At 37.3% G+C, this 15,501-nt stretch overlaps 1 protein-coding gene across 2 annotated transcripts in view; it reads right to left on the reverse strand.

Annotated features, from left to right (window-relative positions):
* GREB1L (GREB1 like retinoic acid receptor coactivator) overlaps positions 1 to 15,501 on the reverse strand; it is a 67,890-nt gene that overhangs the window by 5,450 nt on the left and 46,939 nt on the right. For both annotated transcript variants that reach the window (XM_072411336.1, XM_072411337.1), the window contains 16 exons: positions 14,294 to 14,491; positions 13,553 to 13,733; positions 13,099 to 13,291; positions 12,738 to 12,871; positions 12,284 to 12,623; positions 10,407 to 10,522; positions 9,171 to 9,415; positions 7,991 to 8,544; positions 6,232 to 6,334; positions 5,358 to 5,504; positions 3,640 to 3,776; positions 3,356 to 3,517; positions 3,071 to 3,272; positions 2,452 to 2,620; positions 1,144 to 1,371; positions 199 to 340 (listed from right to left, as the gene is read on the reverse strand). In XM_072411336.1, coding sequence (XP_072267437.1) covers positions 199 to 340; positions 1,144 to 1,371; positions 2,452 to 2,620; positions 3,071 to 3,272; positions 3,356 to 3,517; positions 3,640 to 3,776; positions 5,358 to 5,504; positions 6,232 to 6,334; positions 7,991 to 8,544; positions 9,171 to 9,415; positions 10,407 to 10,522; positions 12,284 to 12,623; positions 12,738 to 12,871; positions 13,099 to 13,291; positions 13,553 to 13,733; positions 14,294 to 14,491 — 3,251 coding nt within the window. The remainder of the gene's footprint in view (positions 1 to 198; positions 341 to 1,143; positions 1,372 to 2,451; positions 2,621 to 3,070; positions 3,273 to 3,355; positions 3,518 to 3,639; positions 3,777 to 5,357; positions 5,505 to 6,231; positions 6,335 to 7,990; positions 8,545 to 9,170; positions 9,416 to 10,406; positions 10,523 to 12,283; positions 12,624 to 12,737; positions 12,872 to 13,098; positions 13,292 to 13,552; positions 13,734 to 14,293; positions 14,492 to 15,501) is intronic.

The following is a 15,501-nucleotide window of genomic DNA, read 5'->3' on the forward strand; positions in this document are numbered from 1 at the left end:
GGCATGCACCATAAGGTAGCAATAGAGTGACAGTTTGTTGCTGTGCCCTGGGTTGATTTTGGCTCTAATACGTCTTGTGTTACCTATATAACAATCATCACGGTTTATTGGAAAATTAGAGGATATTGTATATTCACCACTGTGCTGATAATACAAAACTTAGTAAAGCACGCCTACACATTCACCAGTGTGACATACCATGACTTTGGGTTTGACAATGAAGTCCTTGTGTCCTCCCACGTGTATTTGCTTCTTCATTAGACTGAAGTTGTTAAATCGACAAATCGGCAGCCCTGCACTGTTTGCTCTGAGGTTGAAGTCTATTTCTTCACAAAAATACCTGAAAAAATTACCTACATCACCAACACTGGACATATTGTACAAATTTAAATGATACTTTTTTCCTCATAAATAAGCTTATATTACATAAAAGACACTGTAACTTATCACCCCCTTAAAATATGAGATAATGAGCACAGAATAATTGCACTGACTCAATGCTGTGATTACCACTCATTTCTCATTCCTGTGCACAATTCTTAGTTTAAGGTTAAATCTAGGTCCTTGTCAGGTTTTAGCATCCTTTTCTCTTCTGGGAGGAGTTCCCCTCACTGTTTGTAATCTCTCTCCAACAGGAACACATACAAAATCACATTTCTACATGAGTGATGAAGCGTTAGAACCTGTGGAAATGTTTTTATTGGTGGTTCCTGTCCCATAGTGACTATGACCCCTGTTTCTTGTACAGGTATCACAGGGAAGCAAAGCACAGACAGTGATAAAATCATTTTCTGTGGGTAGAATCCCTTCCCTTCACTTTTTCTTTGTAGTGACAGGAAGAGAGGTAAAATCTTCTCAATGGGGACAAATAAAAAGATAACATCCATCTTCATTTGTTTCTTTTATCAAAGACTATAAATCAGATCCAAAACTCATAAATTAAGGTCTGCGGCTTGGATTAGTTGTTTTAAGATTGCAAGCAACGATTTTGTTTAGTGTCCTTTGTATTTCTGAAGAAAGCTTGGTTTTAGGGTACCAAAATCCCTCTTTGATCTGAACAGGATGATCTATCTAATAACATGGCAATGTAGTCCAAAAAGCTTACCCTTTTATATAACATACATTCCAATGAAGCTTGCTTACCTGTTAAGATCATACTGCACATTCTGGGTCAGGTCCACATTAAGCAACACAAAGTCATGAACGTGACACCTGGAAAATGATTGTTTAGGGGTTCTGGAATTTAATTTGCTGTTCCACTTCTGGATCCCCAGCATTGCATAATTGGTGATCTTTGGTGTAGCTTCCATATGTTGTAACACAAACTTCAGAGAGACATTCTTGGTACCAGAATCAATATCTGTAGATTGGCTAGAAATATTCAAATACAGATTTAGAATATACCAGTATAGCTGTATTGAAATACACAATAAATATACTACACAGAGCTATAGGAATTGAGGTGTATATTCAACCTTGGCAACCAACGCACATCAAGCTTAAATCTCTAAAAGGTGCTGACAATTGTAACACACCGTCATACACCCCCCCCCCCCCCCCCCTCATTCTTTAACTGTATAGTATGAAAGCAAAAATGTTACATTTGTATAATATTGTAATATTGTTACATTTACTTATGTCATGGTTATATTTACTAACTATACATAATAGCCTGTATGCTATTTACAAATAGTTTGTACATCGCAATTTAATTCATATCACAATGCATTGAAGATTGTGAGCCACCTTCATGGGTGGATGAGGTACTCCTATCTTTTCCAACAGGATCGTGTATAAAGATTTACTGCAGTAACAATATATGTGAACAAGCAGATAAAGCTGTCACTTGAATCAATAATCACTGTACCAGCTCATTTTCTTAGCTCTTGTAGTTTATTTGAGTAGATGCATAGTGTCACTGATCCAACAGCCTCTACTGCCATGGCTGTCTTTTCTCAACTAATGACCAGGTTTGCCATAGAGAAGATGGTTATACCTATAGGATGCAATCCATCTCCCACTTGCTGCTCAACACACACGTTTGGCCAAGGCTTTCCCACCATGACGCATGGTTAGGAAAAGTGTGCCAACATCTGCCGGTAAGATGTACAGTTTCTAGCCTATTGATAAAGCAAATGCTAAACTGCAACATATAATATAATGCTGAAATGAATGGATGTATTGAGCAGAATGTGAGCATCTATATGTGCCATTATAGCAACATAACCTGGGCCTCCAACATTGTACAATGTGTTGTTTTTATCATATGGTTCTCAGAGTTTGCCCTTCCAGTCAGAAGGATCAAGCTTGCATAGGAAAAGTAAAAATGCCTATATTAGTGGTTATTGTTGACTTGTGTGGTATGTAGGGCGGCCAAAATGTCTAAAATTAAAAATTCCCACAATTATCTTACACCAGTACTTAACATTAGCAATTTCATTGTTCACTTACCTAGTCTGCTCTGTAACTTTGCCATGTACATTCCACAAAACACAAGAGTCATCCATGACAACAATGAAAGGCCATACACATTGACGTTTGATTCCCATCTCCTCCATGCGATTTCTCTCCAGTTCCAAGTTGTGGAAAGACAGCTCTTTGATAAGAAACCTGGAAGCTCCTGTTTATGAGCAGACAGAGTTAAGTATTAATACTGGCTTTATGTATAAAAAAAAAAAAAAAAAAAAAAAGCATAAATGTATTTTATGTAAAAAGAACAAAATAAATGGTATTTTGACCTAACATATGCTTATAAAATATCATCCTGATAAAGTTACAACAGTGATTGTTTTTGTGCTCATTCATAGGTACCTAAGCATCTATATTTGTTTAATGACAATTATATCACCATAGACCAGCAGTTTCTACCTCTTCTGGCAGCAATTTAAGTTCTTGTTAGCTAAGAATTGGGTATGGCAGAAGCATTCACCTTCATGGTATACTATATGAATGTATTTTGCAATATTGTAAATGAAGCTGGTAAATGGCACTAGATTTTCACGTATAAAGATAGTATTATAGGCTAGTGCAAAGTCTTATGTAAAACAGATAGATGGATGGCATCACATACCAGCTCCAGCATTGTTAAACATGCTAGGAAGCACCAGCATGATGTGGTTGGCCCAGTACTTCCGGTAAAGTGGCATCTCATACTCCTTCACAACCATGATATGCAGGTGATTAATACCCTCCATGGCATGATAGAGGTTTAATAGTCCATGTTCATGTCGGCCACTTGAAGGGGTAAAAATTGGACTCTTAATGTTGGTGTTCTGTGAAGAAAGACAAAATATATATATAATTACTACATCACTCTTGTCTTGTAACAAACAGTGAAAGTGAATGAGCAACTTACTTTATCAGACACCAGGGGGAGCCGCATACTCTCCAGGTGTTTGCCCTGTTTGCTGAAAACAAAATGATGTTCTTTGGATTTAGGGATGATGAAGTGAAGTTGAACCTCTTCACCAAGCATTGAGGATGAAAAAGTAAAGGCATGTATGGTAGATTCAGCAACCTAAAATAACAAAAGACGCAAACTTTACAAACTATTTCACAACTGATGTAATGGGCTACAACATACCTATGATTGCTATAATAAATAATTTCAAGGTGCATCCAAAAATACATCCAAAATACCTGTGATGAAGAACCGACATCCATGTATTGGTGACACTGTTCACAGTGATGGAAAGTATTGAATGATGCATATTTTGTCAACATCATGGAAACGGTTTCACGTTTACGAGATTCATCAGGCCGACCTCCAGTGGAGTCTGTACCAAAACAAATAGGGAAATTCTTATAATGGTATACCTAAAAGTACCATAAGTGCAAGGTTGTGACACAATATATATAAAAAGCACTGCAAAAGTGGCAGAGTGACTACACATGTACCGGTGGCAGAAGCTGGCAAATATACAACTGTTATTTCCCCAAGCTGATTACTCCAATCAACGATGTTTAGACAAAGGTAATATAATGCATGTAAATATTTCCCAAAACATTCATGTCTGTTCAGTAAAAGTTAAAATCATAAAGTACCGTTACAGTTCAAAACCTTTGCTATTAAATGCATTCTAAAGGTGCCTGGAATTTAAGAATTCCAAGTTGGAATGATTCCGGTCTGAATGGATGAGAATTCCAAGCTATTGTTAGTATTATCATCCAGTAACATTACTATACCTGAAAATAACAGGTATAGTAATATTAGATCTGAAAATGGACTGGAGATATCTATCCGGTCAGAAAAAACCTATAAGAGTTTTCTCAGAATACAAATATTACATATGCACTCCAAATTGTATAAAACTAAAATCACCTGAACTGTAGGACACTTTAGTAGAACTTCAAGCCAATCAGAATCTACTGCATTGCAAAAGTGTTCTTTCCAAGCAATATTACAGTAGCAGAAAGATTACCTTATTTATGTGTTGCTGCATATTGCCCCACCATCAGATTAGTGAAATGCCAGAAAGGAAGAGACCCAAGTAGATAAAGTGACCACTGGATCAATTACGTAAATTATGACGTAAGCATTTGTATGGGTGGACACCATATTTTTAGCTGTAGAGGTAAGAAATGATGGGCGAAGTAGGTAGCCTGCACTCATAGTTGGAATGAGGCACAAGGAGAATCTTAGAGCAGAGATATATGACCACACACACACACATACTATATATTACACACACATACACATGCAGGCAGAATTTATGCTGAGAAAAAAAAAGAGCATTTTCCACAACAGCCAAATCCCCTGCCTTTATCAAGGCCCGAGTGCATGTTAAAACTAAACAGCATGTCAAGCCACTTCACATGACTGTCACATTTAAACATTTTGAAAAAAGAAGTATACTTATACACAATGATCACATTTTATTTATGCTACACCAAATGACATACCCTATACCTATTTTGGGTCATATACAAAACCATTTGTTCTATGATATATTAGATCATTTAGGACCATCACATGTGTGTAACTTTGCAACCAAACAATGAATATTTACAGGTATAGTTAATTCTTCGGCCTAAAGGATTACAAGGTTAATCCAATGTACCTCTTTACCTAATATTATATGTTCTACCTTCTCTAATTCTAGGTGCCAAGCTATATATAAATATGTGTAATAACTGGATATTTGGATATTTGCCTAAAGATGGTCTTTAAAGACATTTTGAAATGAGGAACAGTTAGACCCTTAGTCTATTGTCATTTTGTCACATTTATATTATGCAAATGTTAAATGATTTCTTTTTTTACTTGTATATTTATATAAAATTGACCTGCTTATATTTTAGTGCAGAGTTCCAGATTTTTGATTTAAATGCCAATATACACATACATATAAATATACCTTGCTGGGCTTGTGAATTTTGAGCAGTGTAGAGTTGACTGACATGCCGGTATTTTGGATCATGTATTCTGATATCAAAAGGAATTTTGCTGACTACTTCAATATCTGGCCACATCTCATAGTCCGTTGGGAGCTCTTCCTGTTCAACTGTAAAAAGGGGAAAAAAAAGAAAATATATTTCTGCATGACTGACCCCAACTAGAGAAAACAAAATCAGACACTATTACTTTCAGGTAGACTTGGGCAATAAACTGCCATAATATAAATAAATATATGAATAACTCAAAAAATATTTGTATCCATGGTCAAAGGAGCAGACCCATGGTTTTAATTTATGAGTTTATACCCCTGTTCATTACAGATTAGATGATGACATTGATGCCATACAAGAACTGTGCTTCTCCAGGGACTTATGAACACAAACTTTTTTGTCCACCCTTATGATATGTCTATACTTTCCACACATTTATTTCAATTTTATCTAGGTTTTTAGACAGTTAGCTACTAGGAAAAAACTCATTTTTTTGGCCTGCTGAAATGTGAATTGCCTGTTTACTAAGATTAACTGTTCAGATACAAGTTCTGTGATTGCAACTTGTTTATTGATACAACTCTGGGGCTGATATAGTTTTCTTACCATTCCATCCCTACCTGAAAGGCTAATGATGTAGAATAGGCATGCAGCTAGAGAAGCAAAGATATAAATATTAGTCCCAAGGCGTGCACCTTCACTAACAGGTAAATTGTGTTCTATGAAAAATATAGACGTATATACTTTAAATATTTTAACCTATTGTGGACATTCTGTAAAAAACTCACATATACTCCCAAACACTTGGTGGTAACTAATAATTGTATTTACAAAGGTGCCTACCTAGGTTGATCTCTTCCTCATCGTAGACATCTACCTCCAAAAGCCGAATCAGCATACGATAAAGTATTCTAAGAAACTGCAGGTAAGCACCAGTTTTTCCTACCTTTAAAACAAAGAATGAGTTAGCATAAATGTATTATACATATTTATTAGGCATCAATATTTTTTGCAAAACTCAAAGCAAATAGCTAGACAAAGAGTTCAAATGCACAAATAGTCAAATAAAGTTCCTGGTACCATAACTCTCCCACCTCTGTCAGACAGCAAAGCCAGAGCACGCGTAGCACCTTGTTCTGCCTCTCCCTGCCTAGTAATCTGCTGCTGTACAGGAGGCTGATATTAAGACACATTCAGATGCTATTTGTAAGGTCATCTGCTTTTCATTTTATGTATAATATATATATATATATATATATATATATATATATATATATATATATATATTAGACTCACATGTGATTTTGGGCTTGACCAAAAGACAAAAATGCAAATTAATGAAAGTATTGGGCCAGGCAAAAGAGAAAACCATTAAATGTAGAGCATAGACTGGAAGAAAAGAAGCAGCAAATCCATCTGGAATGCTGCAAGCATAGGGGTAAACAAGGTTGTGCTGACATGATCAGTGCAGAATGATGGCTATCATGTTCCTTCATTACTCAGAGACAGGCTGATGAAGAGAGGTGACCTAGCTGTTTTGCTCCAACTGCAACACAGAAAAGTCTGGTGACAAATCTCAGGACTAGACACACATGAGTAAAGATCCATTGGTAGAGTCCACCTTGTTTTTACTAATCCAATAGGCTCCTGTAACACAATGCAAGCATCTTTTCTACCCTCTACCTTGACAATAAAATGTTGATTTTAAACTAAGAAACCATTTTTAATTATTTTTAGAATTTTCAAAAATAATGTATTAAAATATATATATATAACTGCTCTATATATATGTGTGTGGGTTTATATACTGATTTGCCTAGAGTTCAGTCTGAAATGATTATACAAATGCATAACATTTTTTTTTTACGTTTTTTACAGAAAATAGGCTACTATTTTAAAGAAAAAGTATGTGTTGAAAGATGGACATTAGGATGCTACAGAGCAAGTTGTTGATATATGCCGGATAATACTAAAGCAAAGATGTTCTTATTTATAACTATATACAGAAAGAGCAGTTTACAAACTTGCCCATCTCAGTCATAAAGTGGTGTCTGTTAGGAATTGAAAGCTGTAAGAAGTGTTTACTATACTAATTTCTCAGAAACCAGACACAAAGTTTGTGCAAAGGTTACTGCAGCTTTCTTGTATGCTGGTGTATTTTACACTATAGAGACTAAAAACACACAACAGAATGGAAGTGACTAATATGAATGTGCATATCAGCAGTATCTATAATATTATATACTTAGATTTAAATAATTAAACATTGGTTCTATAGGTATAATCCCCTTAAGTCATAAAAGCAACACCAAATGTGAATGTTTTCTAGATCAGTGGTCCCCAACCTTTTGGAGCTCACTGACCACTTAAGAAATTTCCCCCAGAGTGACGTCATGATTCCAAAACCTGCCAACTCTCCCATCGCAGGTCTGAGCCAGAGACACAACCTGCCCACCGCCCTGAGCCTGCGATTCATACGGGGGACATGGTCTGTGGCTCTGGCCAGTGCACCCTCAAGCGACCGCTGTTCTACATTATCATGATTTAAAATTAAAAGGAAGAGCACAGAATTCCATCCCACAGTACCAGAAGAATAACCGACCTGTGGCGGTCCAATCAGAAGAAGACGCCTTGGATGAACAGTCCTTGTACCCAAACGCTCATTGGGGTTTATATAGTCTAAATGGTGCTGTTTGGCTGTTGTCCACTGCCGGTAGTAAAGAGATTGTTCATCATTGCTCAAGCATTCAGATATTAAAGGCCTAAGTGACCTCAACCAACTGACATCAGCATGGGGTAAGAGGGAAACTGTAGAAAGTGCCTGTCCATTTTTATAAGAAGCCAAGGTATTGTAAGAAGCTCTTGAGAGAACCACAATACATGGCAATGTTAAACCCAACGTCCTGCTTTTTCTTCCCGATTGGTGATTCCAGTGGGGAGACTGTGATGATGAAGAAGAAAATTTTGATGTGGTGCTGCTGGCCATTTGTGCTCCATGAGAGTCACATTCTAGTTTCAGATCATTGGCTGTAGAATTGGGAGAGGTTCCTTCATCCAAGGAGCTGTTTGTTACATTTGCAAAGTCAGAGTTTAATGGCTGCCTATGTGTTCCTTCACCAGTGCTTGATGAACTGACTCCATTTTCTGCTATGGAACCTATGCCAAACAAAAGTATCAAACATTACTAACATTTTAACTTACAAAAAAAGTCTTTCCATTTAAATTGCTTATCAGTGTCCACCCAGCTAACACAAAAATTTGGTTGGCGGTTGAGTACAGATTTCTGAAGCTGGGTACACACGTGCAATAATTGTCGTTGGAAAGGATCTTTCACGATCCTTTCCAGCGAGTAAGGACAACACTATGCATGAACGAGTGTTGTACATACAGCACCTTTCTGGTCTATGGAGAGGGGAGGGGGAGAACAATGGAGCGGCACCCTGCTGTGCTCTCTCCCCCCTTCGCTTCTATTACATTTGTTCGTCATCTATCATCCATGGATCCGCCGGGACGGTCATTCGGACGATGGACGACGTGCGCTGTACACACATCAGATTCTTGTCTGATATCGGCCCTGAGCTGATTATCGAATGGGAAGCATTACAAGTGTGTTCCTAGCCTTAGATTTACCCTTCCAAAACAAATGATTGAATAATTATCAAAACATCAATCAACAAAGTTAAAGGTGAGGGCATCACTTTTTTAAAACATTAATTGGGGGGGTTTGATCCATGACACAAACTTAGTATACATATCAATATTCCAAACAAAAATCAACTAACCTGAGGTCCCAGTGGCTTCACTGCCATTACTCTGTGGTCTGTCCAGGTCAATAAACAGATCATCAGAGTCATTTTCAATACTGTTGTCCTTGTCAACTTCCTTTTCACTGAGGTCCAAAGCAGCAATAGGTTCTCTAATGACATCCTTGGATACATAACCGCAAGCCAGGCCTATCTCTTGCTCCAATGCTGTCCGCGTCAAGAAACTGGAGTCGATAAGTCTGAGATCACAGTACTTCAATGATCTAGAACACATAAGATTTTTTTGTACTGGTCATCAGCATGGTACTGAAAAAAAACTTACTGTACTGTACATATCCTTTTTAAACAGTCAGGACTTAAATAAAAGCATTTTAAAAAAGGATAATAAAGTAATTTATCTTCTATTAAGCCAGCAGGTGGGGCCCTAGTATGCTTTATACTTCAAATGCACAATTACTTTTGAGATGTACGAACATACCTTGTTTATTTAAAATCGATCCAATCGCTATCAAAGATAGAAGAAAAAGAATGCACGTCATAGCCCACTAAATCTCCTTTACTGCAAATCAGCACAACTTTATCTTGTGATATTATGGAATAATGATAGGAGGTTGATTCCACAAAGTATGCAATCTTTTTTTTTAACTTTGGATGTTGTCACGACTGACCACATGCATAGATCTGTACCCTAGTTCTGCTAAGCTGAATTTATGGACTGAGCTGATGAAGCAGATGTTCTACACATTACCCCATGTTTATAGAACTCATGTCATCAAAGCAATGGCATGTTACTTTGGGGTTTGAGCTTTCTACCCAAAAAATAATAGTTACAAAGCAAACTGTTCTGCTGCAGGTCTGTAGTTAATCCATTGTTCTCCCTAAACCCTCTGTAATGAATACTATGGTAAATGAGAGTGAAAATGTATCAAACTGTTTTAAATGTTCACCCCTAAGCATAATCTCCCTTTTAAATGTAACTTTATTTTGACATTCCTTTTTCTGAAATGAGTGCTACAAATGGGCTTCCCGATACAGGTACAAAATAATGCCCAGATTTGTAATGAGATAAAATGTAAGGAACACTGACCCTCTGGCTTTAAATATTTTACAACCACTATGCAAATCAGAAATCTGAGTTAAATCAAACATCCACATCTGCATACTTTTTCTGGATCTGCAACTTAAATTGAGAATAAAAATAACAGCCAAACAGGTTTCCTTTAGTGCATGAGCAGGAATAAATATTCTACTTACCTGGGAAAGGATTCTCCAAAAGGGTCTTTGCCGGTGAGAACTACAATACAAGGCAGGCCCTCTAGGTCTTTGTATGTTTTGGGAACCCAGTCTTCCTGCTCACATCCTTTCCATATCTAAAAAACAAAAAAACAAAAAATAACATTAGAAAAGTTACCTTCTTACCTGGACTTTAGTAAAGTGAAACATTTCTTAAGAACAATAAAACCTCTCTCATTATTTTCCATTATTAAATAATAATGGTGTCAAAGTATTTTTTTTTTTTTGTTACAAAAACAGCATTTTTGAATACAGAGGGGAAAAAAGTGGCATGTTGTGCCTTACTCATGAAGCTGTGACATCACTTATAGAGTGTCATACTAAGATCTATTATCTTAAATGAAAATACTACATGACTCACAAGACAACAGCGTCTTAGGCATTATTGCCTGGAGTTTTCCCCTTGACATTTAAAACCTAACTCAACGGTCTGGTTTCAGTAGGTTGACAAATTTTAAAGCCGTTTTTTTATTGCTGCTTCAATCAAGGGAAAAGCTAGTATCAAATGGGGGGACAGGGTCAATGCCATGTGACTGCACCAATGGAATTAAAAAAAGACACCCTACACTAGTAACAGCAGTTAAAATGCACATTTCTTGATATAGAAACAAAATTAAAGCTCTCTTCTCAAGCGTCACATATGTTCTGCATCCTCTAGCATTATTTAAGAAAATTTTAACAATTTCTTAGCTGTACCCCATGAGCACTCTCCTATTGGTTAGAAGGTCCACTCATCATAGTAATGAGCCAGCAAAAAAAGTTGAGGATACGCTCTAGATTGGTTTATCTCAACCTCTCTAGAGCTTGGCTTCTCCAAGGGCTGCTGGGGATTACTTAGGGGTTAAGCAAGAAGCAGTTTGTGCCGCTCAGGTAGTAAAAGTGATAATAATGATCTTTTGGGATATTTGCAAGCATGACATTTTTCCCAATGGACATCAATGTAAGAGTTATTTCTCCCACTGATCACCATGCTAATGTACTGTGCTCCCTGAACACATGAAATTTATTTCAAGGGTTCCTCTATGTTAAAAGGGTTGGGAACAACAGGTCTAGATATATTAAAATTTAAATTTTGGACCTTACAGGGTTTCAGGAATGCTGCAAAGTTGACTGCCTAACCCAGTCTGGTAAACTGTTAAGTAAGCAAATTCACGGAACGATTTATTACATAAATAAAAGGAACTACATTGTAAATGTAAGCACCCATTCCAGGATGCTTTTACTTAACTTTTCAGACCAATGTCAAAACAAAAAACCCACATCGGTCTTAGGGCCTGATTTTTTAAAGTTCTCCAAGTCTGAAGAGGATACACTTTCATCGGTGAAGCTGGGTGATCCAGCAAACCTGGAATGGATCTGATCCAGGACTGGAAACATTCGCTAACAAATAGCAAAGGACTAAGAAATCCATTACAGATTTTCTAGATCCCCCAGATAAAAAAAGTGTATCCTCTCCAGCCTTTGAGAGCTTTGTTAAATCAGGCCCTTAGAAGGGGATGCAAGCTAGGGAAAACAGAGCTCTCAGGAGAGAAGTAACTTTCACTTGTCGCATAAATTAAGGATATGTAATCTGATGTGTACACTGGTCACCAAACATTGTCATCATGAACGACAGATGGGGAACGTTCGCTATATAAGTCAATGGAAGAGAGTTCAGTAGGGTGCCATTCGCTCATTCCCCCCCCCCCCACAGGACAGAACGGGTGCTGTGTATACAGCGTCATTCATTTATCTGTCACTACACGAAAGATCGTTTCCAACAACAAAAATTGCACATGTGTACACTGCCATTGCAGAAATATATATAGAATATGATTATGATCCAAGACTTTTCTTACCTTTAATCTAGTTACAAAGTGTTTGGCAACAGACATTTCAGAAGCAGGATTACCAAGGAGCACTTCAAAGCGATACTGCAACCCTAGTTTGTCTCTCACTTCCTGCAGTCGCTCCTTAGCCAACATTGCCAGCTGTACTGAAGGTACTCGGATGATTAACATATGACCCTGGCCAGTTTTATCTTTTCCTGGGGAGCTTAGCAAGTCATCTACAATACTCAGGGTCTCCGGTGTAATATGGTCTCTGAGCGAGGTCATGGTGGTTAAAGCAATCAGAGCTTCAGAATACTGCTGAATCAGAAGGTAGCATCGAATTACCATACTGTGAAGCCTTGGGTACCTACAAGAAGAGACAATGGTAACTTGGCAGAATGGTATTTCAGGTTGCAGGAAATAAAAGTATGACATTTAAACATGAAATTGATCTTGGGGGGGGGGGGGTGAACAATGTTACCTTTCCAGAAGTGTGTGAACCATTTTCTCATATGTTTCATCACATCTCATTAAAGGACTTGTAATACCCCACTGTAAAGATTTTCTGTACTCGTTAATTCCAAAGTAAACCATTTCCTCTCCAGCTGCACCCTCCTATGTTACAAAAACACAATTTATAAATGTATAAAGAGCAATGCACAAAAAACAGTAAACATAACTTCAGAATTAAAGTTATAGCCTTCCTTGTCACCTCACATGTCAGAAACATTATTAAAATAACCTATTCTAATTACAAAAATAATTATAATAACGATTTCCAAATCTCTATTTATGCTAATGTAATATAGTGTTATGAAAATGTTTGGTATAAAAGCCCTTACCTCCGTGTCAGGTTGAATCCAATACACCTCATTGCTGGGGCTGATCCTGGACTGCTGTGTCTGTAAGCCATATGGAAAAGCACTGACTTGCAGCACTATGATATTCAGGGCTTCCTGAACTTCGTGACTATTAATAATCCGGTCAGAAAGCCCCTGAGAGAAATCTCCATGAGGCAATGTTCCTGACATAGTACTGGAAAAAAACATTGCTTTAGAAAACACATTTTGCAGATGGGATGGGGCAGAAAAATCACATTCAACAGGTGTATTTGTAACTTCAAAAAATGGACATCAAATGAAAATGTTTGCATGTTCTAAGAACTACAGACAAGTACGTTTAAACCCGTATCAGAAGTCCAGCTTTAACCCGTAACCTTTACTTGATTTGTGCAGTCGCATAGAAGCCCACAAATTGTCAAAAGCATGATAACATGTTTGTTTTTAGGGCACTTACTTGGTTAAATCCACATGGCTATTGTCATGAATAAGAACAAAGAGCGTATAAGGATTTTGTTTCACTTTTTTCATAAAAGCATCAAATTTGGCTTGAAAATCTCCATCCAGACGCAGCACATACTTTTCTGCACGTTGAGATGCAAATGCCAAATCTTCTAGACCCAAATCAGTCAGTACACCTATCAAAAGATCAAAGTGTATAAGAGGCCTGTAGAATATAACTAAAAAATAATATTTGCAACATGTTTACAGCTATGGAATACACATATACTTATAGGAAACTTTTTAATGCTTTTAGTATCAAGGTGCAGGTCTCTAATTTTAAAATTGTGCAGAACAAAGCAACAAATCCATATGAATGCCTGCTCTGGTTTTACACATCTACTGATCCATTCAGGTATCCAAAGGGAGGGGCATTGTCAATGTGTAAGCTTCAAAATTATAACCTGTTTTATCAGGGATGGGGTCTAATCTCCATGCCATGTGAAGGTGCTGGTCACTGGGAAGCCATCCAAGCAGCAACAGAACTGTCCAAAACTTTTCTACAGCCACCTTCCTATGGGGAACTTCCCAGCAGGGTCAAGTGAAGGCAGAACTTTGATTTACCAGTAAAGTGAACCCACTGTTTTGTCCTGCATGGACAAATCACAGGTTCACATAAGCTATCAGAAATATTTTTTTTGTTATATTTAAAAATAGTTTACCCATTTGTTAATAAAAAAAGTTGCATTTATCTTACCAGACATTCTAATCCTTTGAAGAGTCTGCTGTACCAGTGCTTCTGAGCGAGGAACAACAACAAGGAAATCCACCTTGCTGAACCGTCCCAAATCCAGACTTTGACTGCCGCTGTCTGCAATAGTGCACACCTGGGAGAGGAGCTTCCGAGCAACCATCAGTTGAGACTGGTGTATTTGGAAGTTATCTGTGTTACAACCTAGAATCCAGATCAAAAACACAACCAAAATTAGAGACACCATCAAAAGAAAAAGAATGCTGCATATTCATATCCTCCTAGGTTAATGCGGTTACAGTGCTTTTTTGGCACGTTTGATTAATCCATGCAGCATTCCAAACTTGTTGGTACAAGCTCCCTTAGGTAGATGTAAACCAAACTTAAACTACAATTAAACTAATAGTTATTTTAAGATTTTTAAACTGTTTTATCTGTCATGAAAGTCCCTGTTCAGGCACTTTGTATGAAAAGCTCAGCCTCTTTCTACAGCTTCTTTCCTTTATATCACATTGTCACAATTTTACCTTTTGGTTTGGAACTGAAACACATCTTTATGTGTTATTGTGTTGCAGTCACATGCCTAACAATGACAATTATTTGAAATGGCACCACCACATATTTACATAACATAGAATTGTGTGATGTTATTGGCACTGTCAATTTTTTCAAAAGCCAATGCATGGCAAAACGTCTCTGATGCACCACAACACACAATAACACACTTCTATGTGTTAAAGCCCACAACATTGGAAAAAAGTGCCGCATGTCCATTGCATACCCATTCCGAATGAATGACTGGCTTAAAACATTGCCTTCTAATGCATGAAACAATGCACATTACCATGTATACGTGCAATGCACAGGAATGGGGAAGGGTAAATCTGTGCTTAAAGGAGAGTCCCATGCTTACCGCACAGGTATAGTTAGATGTTGCAACCATACGTAACCCCCTCTTAAGTATTAACAATATATGCTGCTGGAGTTTATGCATGTACCTGGAAAAAGGTTGAAGGTGATCAGGAGCACCAAGAAGCAAATTAGATTCAAAATAAAAAAGTTAAAAACAGTAGTATAAACAATAAAATGGCAATTACTTATATTACACTGATTTTGACAACATACATGGCATCCACCTAGGGTAGCAGTTAGACTACTAGCACACTAAACCTTTTCCGTGCCTTCTAACTTTTATGTCTAGAGAGTTTGTCAGT

Source organism: Pyxicephalus adspersus, chromosome 5 (assembly GCF_032062135.1).
Source record: "Pyxicephalus adspersus chromosome 5, UCB_Pads_2.0, whole genome shotgun sequence".
Lineage (NCBI taxonomy): Eukaryota > Metazoa > Chordata > Amphibia > Anura > Pyxicephalidae > Pyxicephalus > Pyxicephalus adspersus.